We start from the raw sequence: 12,344 nt of genomic DNA on the forward strand, positions 1-12,344 counted from the left end.
TACCAAAGCCTTTGACTGTGTGGATCACAATAAACTGTGGAAAGTTCTGAAAGAGATGGGCATACCCTACCACATGGCCTGCCTCTTGAGAAATCTGTATGCAGGTCAGGAAGCAACAGTTAGAACTGGACATGGAACAACAGACTGGTTCCAAATAGGAAAAGGAGTACATCAAGGCTGTATATTGTCACCCTGCTTATTTAACTTATAGGCAGAATACATCATGAGAAACGCTGAGCTGGAGGAAGCACAAGCTGGAAGCAAGATTGCTGGGAAAAATATCAATAATCTCAGATATGCAGATGACACCACCCTTATGGCAGAAAGTGAAGAAGAACTAAAGAGCCTCTTGATGAAAGTGAAAGAGGAGAGTGCAAAAGTTGGCTTAAAGCTCAACATTTAGAAAACTAAGATCATGGCATCCAGTCCCATCACTTCATGGGAAATAGATGGGGAAACAGTGGAAACAGTGTCTGACTTTGTTTTGGGGGGGCTCCAAAATCACTGCAGATAGTGATTGAAACCATGGAATTAAAAGATGCTTATTCCTTGGAGGTTAAAGCATCTGCCTGCAATGCAGGAGACCTTCCCTGGGTTGGGAAGATCCCCTGGAGAAGGAAATGGCAACCCACTCCAGTATTTTTGCCTGGAGAATCCCATGGACAGAGGAGCCTGATGGGCTACAGTCCACGGGGTCGCAGAGTCGGACATCACTTAGTGACTTCACTTTACTTTACTTTACTCCTTGGAAGTAAAGTTATGACCAACCTAGACTGCATATTAAAAAGCAGAGACATTACTTTGCCAACAAAGGTCCATCTAATCAAGGCTACAGTTTTTCCTGTAGTCATGTATGGATGTGAGAGTTGGACTATAAAGAAAGCTGAGCACCAAAGAATTGATGCTTTTGAAATGTGGTGTTGGAGAAGACTCTTGAGAGTCCCTTGGACTGCAAGGAGATCCAACCAGTCCATCCTAAAAGAGGTCAGTTCTGAGTGTTCATTGGAAGGACTGATGTTGAAACTGAAACTCAAATACTTTGGCCACCTGATACGAAGAGCTGACTCATTGGAAAAGACCCTGATCCTTGAAAAGATTGAAGGCAGGACGGAGAAGGGTGTGACAGAGGATGAGATGGTTGGATGGCATCACCGACTCAATGGGCATGAGTTTGGGTAAACTCTGGGCGTTGGCGATGGACAGGGAGGCTTGTTGAGCTGCAGTCCATTTGGTCGCAGAGTGGACACTAGTGAGGGACTGAACTGGACTGAACTGAAACCTAGGAACAGATTACTAGAGGGTACTTCATTTTAAACAAGATAATGACTAAGCCCATTTGTTGTGGTTCAGTCACTAAGTCATATCCAACTCTTTGCTACCCCATGGAGTACAGTAGCCCAGGCTTCCCTCTCCTTTACTGTCTTCAGCAGATTGCTCAAATTCATGTCCATTGAGTTGATGATGTTATCTCACCATCTCATCCTCTGTTGCCCCCTTCTCCTCCTGCCCTTAATCTGGTAAAATGAAAATAAAACATTTTCCTTAAAATCAGACACAAACTGTTGTCCTTGATGTGACTCAGGATCAAAATTAAAATAGCATAATTGAAAAAATATGTGTGGCTCTGACTAAAAGTACACCCAGAGCTTGTGTCTTCCCTCTGGCTGGGAACTACATGCAGATTAGGTCTTTATGGAAGATTAGTAGTTACTGGTGAGAACTAGGAAATCCCTTTCTGGGTCCACCCATGAAAGTAATCAGACAAGTTCTGCAGATACCCTGCTTCTTTCAGGGGAAAAGCTACCAGCAGAGGACAAACACACACACACACACACACACACACACACACACCCCAACCCAACAAAAAAACACTCCCCTCCCAAACCACACTAGACTGCTTTCCTCTCCAAGGAAGCTTTCTGCTAGCTCAAAGAGATGTTTACTTCCTCTGAACCCCTAAAATACTGATTGTTTGAGTCACATATTTGACTATTATATTTTGCAATGTGGCAGCTCTAGTATTATCATTTCAATCTTGTAAACTCTTATATGTCATATCATTTGCTACATAAATTTTCTTTTTCTATTATTATCCATGTCTAAACTTCCACATACAAGCAATATTATACACTCCAAATAAGGAAGTAACTGTACTATGTAGACCTTGGCATTTTTCATTAGCTCACACAAAGGAGGTACCCAATAACATTTTCATAAATTCATTGATTCTCCAGCTATGGTTAATCTTAATCAGTGTCACGAAGAAAAAAAAAATGCTGACTTTTGCAGTGCTTCAAGACTCTTTCCTTATATCCCATTGTTTCCTTTTTTTTTTTTCTCATTAATTTGTTCATTCAGAACAATTGGCTAGAGTATCCTATATTTCAGGTACTGTGACAATACTGGATAAAGAGTAGGAATAAAAAGCTGTGGTCCCTGGGCTCATAGAATAGAGAGATAGCCAGTAATAAATAAATAGTTAAATACAAAGGCAGGAATTTGCTGGTGGTCCAGAGGTTAGAACTCCATACTCTCACTGCTAAGGGCTTATGTTCAATCTTCATCAGAGAATTAAAATGCCACAAGCTGTGGAGTGGCCCCCACCAAAAGGTAACTAAAACAGTAAGGTAATACAGGATAATGGCTGAGGGTCTATAATTACTTCCAGAAAGGTAACATGATACATGAAGGATACATGAAGGATCAGAAGGATCAGAAGAAGTAAGCAACAGAAAGAGTAGAATCAGGGGGCAGTTCCAGATAGAAGGAAAAAAATGTGTAGGTAATCTCAAAGAATTGATGCTTTTGAACTGTGGTGTTGGAGAAGACTTTTGAGAATCCAACAAGGAGATCCAACTAGTCTATCCTAGAGGAAATCAGTCCTGAATATTCATTGGAAGGACTGATGTTGAAGCTGAAACTCCAATACTTTGGCCATCTGATATGAAGAACTGACTCATTCGAAAAGACCTTGATGCTGGGAATGACTGAAGGCAGGAGGAAGGGCATGACAGAGGATGAGATAGTTGGATGACATCACTGACTCAATGGACATGAGTTTGAGTAAGCTCTGGGAGTTGGTGATGAACAGGGAATCCTGGCATACTGCAGTCCATGGGGTCACAAAGAGCCGGACATGACTGAGTGATTGAACTGAACTGAATCTCAAAGAAGACCATTATGGTCAGAGAATAGTGAGCAAGGAGGAGAATGTAAGAGTTGGAGAAATAGTCAGAACCTCTGGGTACTAGATGCCAGCAGCTTTCCTCCTCCCAGTGTGACAACAAAAAAAATGTCTCCAAGATTGCAAAATATCTTAGGGAAACATAAGTGCCCATAATTGGAAATCACTGGACCAGACTGTGGATCAAGGCAACTCAACCACAAAGGGAGTCTCTCTGCTCTAAAAGCCCCAGGAGAGACTCAGCACTTGGAAATAATACATGTGAAAAAGAAGACAGAGTTAAAAGAGGTTATAAAAGCTTGTCACTTTTGTATACACTGGTAAAAACCAGTTTTAAAGAATGCACTTTGAAAAGATATCCATTAACAGTGACCAAAAACAAATAAACCCCATATACACATAAAACCAAACAACAACAAAACAGTCATTTAGGATTAAATTTAACTGAGATATACCAGACACTTAAGAAAATTATTTTAAAGCTCTATTGAAATACAGCAAATAAGTATAAATAAATGGTGTCAATTATTTCTCTAGATTTCTAGATTTGGAGCACACTAATCAAAACCCCAATATGAGGGGATGTGAGTGTGTGTGTGTGTGTGTTTACAGGTATATGAAATAAAAAGGACAAGAAAAACTACAGTATACCTGAAGGAGATGATGATAAATCCAGGTATATGGGTTGAATGTTGGCCCCCTAAAGATATATTTGACTCTGGGAACATGTAAATGTGCCCTGACTTGGCAAAGAGTCTTTGCAGATGTAATTAAGGATATCAAGATGAGACCATTGTGTAGACATCATCCAGGAACACTTTGAATCCAATGATAAGTATTCTTTTCAGAGTAGAGAAACAAAGAAACCCAGAGAAGGCCAGGTGAAAATGGAGACAGAGATCAAGTTCATGTAGTCACATGACAAGGAATGCCTGAGGCTACCAGAAGTTGGAAGAGGCAAAGAGGAACTCTTCTCTAGAGACTTCCAAGGCTGCTGACATCTGGATTTTAAGATTTCTGGTCTCCATAACTGTGAGGGAATAAATTTCTGTTGTTTCAAGTCATTAGTTTTTTGTAATTTGCTACAGCAGTCCTAGGAAATTAATACAACATGTATCAACACATTGTCAAACTGTAGAGGTTAAAGTATCATGGTACTGACCCAGTGAAAAACAAGCTGATGGATGGAACAGATTAGAGATCCCAGCAACATTCCATATCATATATGGAAACTTGAATTGTGGAAATGACATGGCAGATCAACCAGGAAAGGACAGACTATTCAATTAGTGGTGCTAAAACAATTGTTTGTTCACACAGGGGGAAAGAACAAAATTAAATCCCTAAATCAACCATACTACCACTGCTATTAGTCATGCAATAGCTGAGACAGGGAAGCAAACTAGGTGTTCATTGATGAATAAATGAATAAAGAAGAAGTGGCATATATGCAATGGTATATTGTTCAGACATAAACAAGAATGAAATCTTGCCATTTTTGACAATTTACTGACGGACCTTGAAGGCTTTATGCTAAATGAAGTAGGTCAGACAGAGGAAGATAAATACCATATGATCTCACTGATACAGAATCTAAACAAACAAGCAAAAAACACAAATTCATATCTAGAGAACAGATTGGTGGTTGCCAGGAGTGAGAGATGAGAGTTAGGTAAAATGGGCTGAGGTGGTCAAAAGGTTCAAACTTCCAGTTATAAAATAAATAAGTTATTTGGGATATAATGTATAACATGGTGACTATATCTACTAAGACTTCATTGTATATTTGAAAGTTGCTAAGAGAGTAAATCTTAAAAGTTCTCATCATAAGAAGAAAAATTACTACTACCTATAGTGTTGCAAGTTAACTATACTTATGGTGGCGGTCCTTCTCAATTTATACAAATATCAACAATGATGTTGTACATCTGAAACTAACATAATGTTATATATCAATTATATTTCAATTAAAAATAAAAAATCTAAATAAAGCCACCTACCAATAAAATTAAAAAAGAACTGTGGCAACAAAACTGTAAAAACACTGTCCTATTTAAATGCAAAACTCTATTTAAATAGGTACGAAAAATAAACCAGTGTTTGTTTTCAACATTTAGAATGGAACTACATATAATTGAGCTATATAAGAATAAATAGCCAAATAAAATGCAAATACTTTCCTATGTTGTTAACAATTAAGAGAAAGGAGAGTACAATTAAGAGTGGGAGTGCTAAAGTCCTCCTCCTTTAATTAAGAGAGAGTCTGTTTGACATATGGTAATGTATATGTTTCAATGCTATTCTCTCAAATCATCCCACCCTGTCCTTCTCCCAGTGTGTCCAAAAGTCTGTTCTTTATGTCTGTGTCTCCTTTGCTGCCCTGAACATAGGATTACTGGTACTATCTTTCTAGATTCCATATATATGAGTTAATATATGATATTTATCTTTCTATTTCTGACTTACTTCACTAAGTATAATAGGCTTTAGGTTCATCCACTACATTAGAACTGACTCAAATGTGCTCCTTTTTATAGCTGGGTAATATTCCATGGTGTATATGTACTACAAGTTCCTTATCCATTCATCTGCCAGAAGGATGGGGTAGGTGGGGAGTTTTGAGGGGGATTCAGGATGGAGGGTCACATGTATGCCAATGGCAGATTCATGTTGATGTATGGCAGAAGCCATCACAATATTGTAATGTAATTATCTTCTAATTTAAATAAATAAGGAAATAAAAAAGAAAGGTAGTGTCTATAGCTAATCATAAAAACCATACTAATTAAGTCCCCTTTCTATAGACCCCTTACTTCCTTAGAATAACTCTCATGACTTTAAATTATACTCTAGTCTAACGCTGTGGGTTTTGCTAAAGAAATCTATAGTCTCCAAAGACATGTTTTTTATTAAACAAAAATAGACTCTTTTATTTGACTTTCTGCTATAACAGGAAAGGATTTTGCTTGCCTGATATACTTTAAAAATTAGAAATGCCTTGATAATTGCCTAGGTTTTCAAGGAAAGCCAAAATAATTGAGGGACACAACTAAATTTGAGGTTCATAAGAATCATAGGCACACAGTCTTGTATGTGACCCTTTATGTGTTTCAAAAGCAAAATCACAAAATGATGAGGCAAAGCATCACAATCGTATATTCTTATGTTGAAGGAAAAGTTTAAGGAAAATGAACCAAGAAAGAGAATTAACAGTTTAAAAACTGATCTTTTTTTTAAACATAGAAATTTAAATTCAAACATAACTTAAACTGAGAATACCTGTTTCAACCAACAATTTCCTCAGATGTTAATTAGTTGCCTACTCTAATCTACATACGTTTAATGGCATATGACATTACTCTAAATATTTTACATACATTAAGTTATTTAATCTTCACAACCATATGACCTAGTATATTATCCTCATTTTATAGAAGAAGAAACTGAGCCATGGAGCAATTATGTTCCTATAACAATCACATTCAATGTCAGGCAGAGAAACATTCATAAACTTTCAAAATTTCTATTGGGCTTACCATTCTCTCAATCTGATGACTCCTTTCTATAAATTGTTTTGAGGTTCTTATTCCATAACATTCTCTATATTTTATATTTGTAGCTTTAAAAGAGGCAAGATAGTAGAATGACTTATCATCTGAAAGGTAAAAATAAACAAAAGATCCATGCTTAGACGTGATCAATTGCTTGTCCCCTTCCCCTATGAAATAGATTTACAATAACACAGCTTATTTCTTCTTAGCATTATACAATTAGTCATAGTCATTTTTAAAAATAGTGTGTAATTTTTATCATCGCATCCAACTAAAATAGAGTGTACTTTCAGAACACCCATTTATAGTGTCTATGCATGTAAAATTTTTCACACAATTAGATACACAACATACACACAACATCCACAACAATGAAAATTCAAACACTGAAAACAATTGCTGACATTCATATAATAAAAATTACCGTTTTCCTTAAAGAATTGTAATATAGGTATGTTATAACTAACTGCATTATGAAGCTATATCGAAATGGGGCGATCACTTTTTTCTATGCTACTGACAAGCTTACTTAAATACAAACCAGTATTTTAAATTTGCATTTTCTTTTTGCTCATGCAGGCATCAATTCTCTGTAATGGACTCCTAACAAACCACTGTAGCTTCTGTTGTCAAGGGCAAAACAGTTGTTATATCTAACATCATGTTTCTTTTGGTCTTTTTCAAAAATCATCTTGATTTCTTAGCAGACTTAATCATATTCCTTGAAAGTTTGTCTTTGGCTTTATGAAGCCATCTTCTGGTTTTCCCCCTTGCTCTTACTTTGGAGAACTCTCTAGTTCTGTCCTTTGTTGTTGCTGTGTAGTTGCCAAGTCGTGTCCGACTCTTTTGCAGCTCAGCAGACTGCAGCCCTCCAGTCTCCTCTGTCCATGGGGTTATCCAGGCAAGAATACTGGAGTGGGTTACCATTTCCTTCTTCAAGGGATCTTCCTGACCCAGGGATTGAACCCATGTCTCCTGCATTGGCAGGCAGATTTTTTACCACTGAGCCACCAGGAAAGCCCACTTCTATCCTTAACCAGGGTCATTTACCTCTTTTTAGATTCAAACCTTGCTTCGTATTCTCTGTTTTCTATCTTCTTAACAACTTACTCGTCTATACATTCACCCAAAATATGGCTTAATTCTCATTTGTAATATCCCATTTTTCAGTCTTAAGATCTATGAATGCAACTTATTAATATCTTCTGAATCCCTTATCCTATCCAGAAGAGTTATATCCTTAATTCAGATCCTCATCAACCACCCAGCTAATGTCTATCCAAAACAAAATGACCTTTCTATTAAAAAAAGTACTCTGTCTAGATTCTCTGTCTTAAATTCTGTCATTACAATCTACTTCATGACCCAGACTGGAATTTTTAAAGTAAACTTTGATCTCTTCCTATTAATCAACAGATTCTGAAAATTTTATCTCCTAAATTTTCAAACTTCATCTTTTTACAAACTCTATTGTCATTAGTGCTGTAGTTCATTTCCTCGTCATTTATTGTCTGGAAAATGTAACAACTTTCTAACCAGTACCCTGCCTCATGTTCTGTTTTCCTCAGTTCTATTCCCCACATAGCAGCAGAAAAATCTTTTTAAATTGCAAATTTGACAATATCACTTCTCCAGTTAAAACACCTTCATTTTTCTCCATTGCCAATGGGGAAGGAGTCACAGCACTTTACTATGATCTACAAAGGTTTTCCTTGACCTAGGTCCTGCTTACCTCTTGAGCATATTTTTTGCCACATTCCCTTAATAATTTCTGTTGAAACTATAGCAGACTGCTTATATTTGTCTGCATTCACCACACAGTCTTCTTAAAATTTTTCTTACATTATCCCTTTCACCTTTTTATAGACCACTCCACTGAAGTGTAGGAGCTTCAGCTTCAGCATCAGTTCTTCCAATGAATAGTCAGGGTTGATTTCCTTTAGGATTGACTGGTTGGATGTCCTTGCAGTCCAAGAACTTACCACTGTATTAATTTCCTATTGCTGCTATGACCAGTGACCACCAATTTAGGTCAAAAGTCTGAAATGAGTTTTACAGGGCTCAAATTAAGACCTGTTTGTGTGTCTGTTTGTTTTTCTGGAGGATCTAAGGGGTGAATCTTTTTCCTTGCCTTTTTTGGCTCCTAGAGGGATCCTCGTTCCTTAGCCTGTGGTTATACATCACATTGTTTTCCTCTTCCCTGCTTCTATTGTCATATAGCCTTCTTCCTTCTTTGGGCTTTTTGCCTGTCCTTTATAAGGATACTGGGATTACATTTAGGGCCCATCCAGAAAATCCAGAATAACGGCTCTTCAAAATCCTTGAAGCAATCACATCTGGAAAGTCCCTTTTGCCATATGAGGTAACACTCATTAGTTACAAAGGTTAAGACACAGATGTATTGGGGTGTGGGGACATTATTCAGCCTAACACAACTTCTATGATATTTTTAAAATACCTTTTTCCCATTATTTATATTATTCCTTTACTTTTTTATTTCTTGAACACATGAAATATTGAAGATGAACTGCATTCTAAACACAAAAGATATTAACAAGAAAGACATAGAGGTTAATGTAGGTTATTTTTTATTATATGAGTTTAAGAAATGAATATGATCAATCCCCCAATAAAGTAGGTAAGCTAGTAAACTGAGCACATTGGACAATAATTCATCCCCATTTGGGAATTCTTTCAAATGTGGTTTTATTGTTATGGGTCATACAATTCTGTAAAATTTTTGACAAAGTCTCAGTCATATGTGATTATAAATACACATACCAAAGACAAAGGTAAATGACTTTGGTTGATTTTCATTTGGTTTAAATGTGGTACTGACTCTGTATTTTTTCACCTAAGGTAGAATAATTCTGAGTTTTTTCTTCTTCCTTCAGTCATAAAACAATGTCTTTTTTCTTTCAAAAATAATGTTTAATCTTTAGCCCTTTAAAGATATTTTTCATGTAATTTTCTCATATTATTAGTTTTTCTTAGAGCACCTCATTGACATATTGATTTTGAAAAATATATATATTACACTCAACACATGATATGATTTGTTTTTATTCTAAAGATAATGTTTTCATTCTTTTTAAAAAAAATATGTATTTGTTTTCAATTGTCTTTGTAATAATGTAAATATATTGCAAGCATCACTGGGTGGAAATATGAAACATAGGACTCAATATTGGGGCAAACTATAATTTAATATCAGTAAAAGATTAATAATTAAAATGCTAATAGCATGCAAATGGAATTTTTATGACTGAGAATTTCAAGATATTAAGTCATGGAGCACTGAGGCAATAGAAATGTGACCTGTATACTTACCCTCAACAACAAAATGAGTAACAATACCAATGGCAATTCCTATGATCGCTATGATTGCCAGTGTGAAAAGAGATAGACTTATAGGGCCCCAGCATTGCTGTCTTCTTTGATATTCAACTTGTGGGTAATTAGCTTGTGAACATTCAAGTGGTCTGTGATAATGGAAAGAAAAACAGTAAGGTAAAAAAAAAAATTGTAGTACAGTTCTCTTCCAAGTCCACGTGTGATATAATTCTGTGAAAAGAGTTTCTACTGCTAATTCACAATAAGATACTTAGATTTTGATAGGAACACCAGGTTTTGTTTACCCTCCCCCAGCACCTCAATCCCTGTATGTTTTAATTAAAGCTCTACTGATGTTGTGGTGAAGGGAGGGCATCTCCCCTCTATATTTTGTCAAACATATTGGCAATAATGTTTGGGTGGTGAAGTACAAAAGCTCATGTAATAAGAAGGTAATTTATCAATAACATTTTAATATTTTAAAAAGAAACTTTAAGCAACAAAGTTGTATAATAATCTCACTGGTATCTCTTGATTAAAAATAAAAGGTTTTAATATATATACTTTTCAATGACCTTAAACTTTTTATTAATTGCTTATTTTAAAAATAACAACACAATGGAGAAAAGATAGTTTTTTCAATAAGTGGTGCTGGGAAAACTGGACAACCATGTATAAAAGAATGAAATTAGAACACTTCCTAACACCATACACAAAGATAAACTTGAAATGGATTAAAGACCTAAATAGAAGACCAGAAACTATAAAACTCTTAGAGGAAAATATAGGCAGAACACCCTTTGACATAAATCAGGGCAAGATCTTCTATGACCCACCTCCTAGAGTAATGGAAATAAAAACAAAAATAAACAAACAGGACAAATTAAACTTAAAACCTTTTGCACAGTAAAGAAAATCATAAATAAGATGAAAATACAGTCCTCAGAATGGGAGAAAATAATTGCAAATGAAGCAATTGACAAAACATACAAGCAGTAGATACAACTCAATATCAGAAAAAAAAAAAAAAAAAAAAGGCAGCCCAATCAAAAAATGAGAAGACCTAAACAGACATTTCTCCAAAGAACTCATCCAGATAGCTAATAAACAGATGAAAAGATGTATAACATCAGTAATTATAAGAGAAATGCAAATCAAAACTACAATGAGGTACCACCTCACACTGGTAGGAATGGCCATCATCAAGTATCTACAAACAAAAAGTGCTGGAGAGAGTATGGATAAAAGGAAACTCTCTTGCACTGTTGGTGGGAATATAAATTTATATAGCCACTATTGAGAATAGTATGGAGATCCCTTAAAAGAAAACCAGGAATAAAACTGCCATATGATCCAGGAATCCCACTACTAGGCATATACCCTGAGGAAACCAAAATTTAAAAAGGCACATGTACCCCAATGTTCATTGCAGCACTATTTACAATAGTCAGGACATGGAAGAAGCCCCAGATGTTCATCAACAGATGAATGGATGAGAAAATGTGATACATATATACAATGGAATATTAAAAGGAAAGAAATTGAGTCAGTTTTAGTAAAGTGGATGAATCTAGAGCCTGTTATACAGAGTGAAGCAAGTCAGAAAGAGAAAAACAAATATCATGTATTAATGCACATATGTGGAATCTAGAAAAATGATACTGATGAACTTATTTGTAGAGCAGCAACAGAGACGCTGACATAAACAGACTTGTGGACACAGTGGGGGAAGGAATGGCTGGGATGAATTGAGACAGTAGCATTGAAACATATACATTACCATATGTAAAATAGCCAGTGGGAATTTGCTCTTTGGTTCAGAGAGTTCAATCCCATGCTCTGTGACAACTTAGAGGGATGTGATGGGGTGGGAGGTGGGAGGGAGGTTGAAGCGGGGTAGACAGATGTATCCCTATGGTTGATTCATGTTGATATATGGCAGAAACCAACAAAACCTTGCAAAGCAATTATCCTCCAATTAAAGTTTTTTTAAAGAGTAACAACATTGCTCTTGAAGTCCTGACTACAGTTCTTCCCATTTTTATTAGTGAAACCACAAATTGCAAGTTATACTTGATAAGAGTTCAGTCCCTACAAAAACTCTTCATTTCCATTTTACACTTGTTGTTGTTGCTCAGTCGCTAAGGTGTGTCTGACTCTTTGTAACCCCATGGACCACAGCATGCCAGCCTTGCTTTCCTTCAATATCTCCCAGAATTTGCTCACACTCATGAACCTTGAGATGGTGATGCCATCCACCAATCTCATCCTCTGTT

The 12,344-nt window shown here is 36.2% G+C and overlaps 1 protein-coding gene across 1 annotated transcript in view; it reads right to left on the minus strand.

Moving 5' to 3' along the window:
* Positions 1-12,344, minus strand: part of LOC102279550 (transmembrane serine protease 11F) — a 139,669-nt gene that overhangs the window by 28,853 nt on the left and 98,472 nt on the right. Inside the window, exons 2-3 of the mRNA XM_070371892.1 lie at positions 10,066-10,217; positions 6,721-6,839 (exon numbers count right to left, since the gene is read on the minus strand). Coding sequence (XP_070227993.1) covers positions 6,721-6,839; positions 10,066-10,217 — 271 coding nt within the window. The remainder of the gene's footprint in view (positions 1-6,720; positions 6,840-10,065; positions 10,218-12,344) is intronic.

Source organism: Bos mutus, chromosome 6 (genome assembly GCF_027580195.1).
Source record: "Bos mutus isolate GX-2022 chromosome 6, NWIPB_WYAK_1.1, whole genome shotgun sequence".
NCBI lineage: Eukaryota > Metazoa > Chordata > Mammalia > Artiodactyla > Bovidae > Bos > Bos mutus.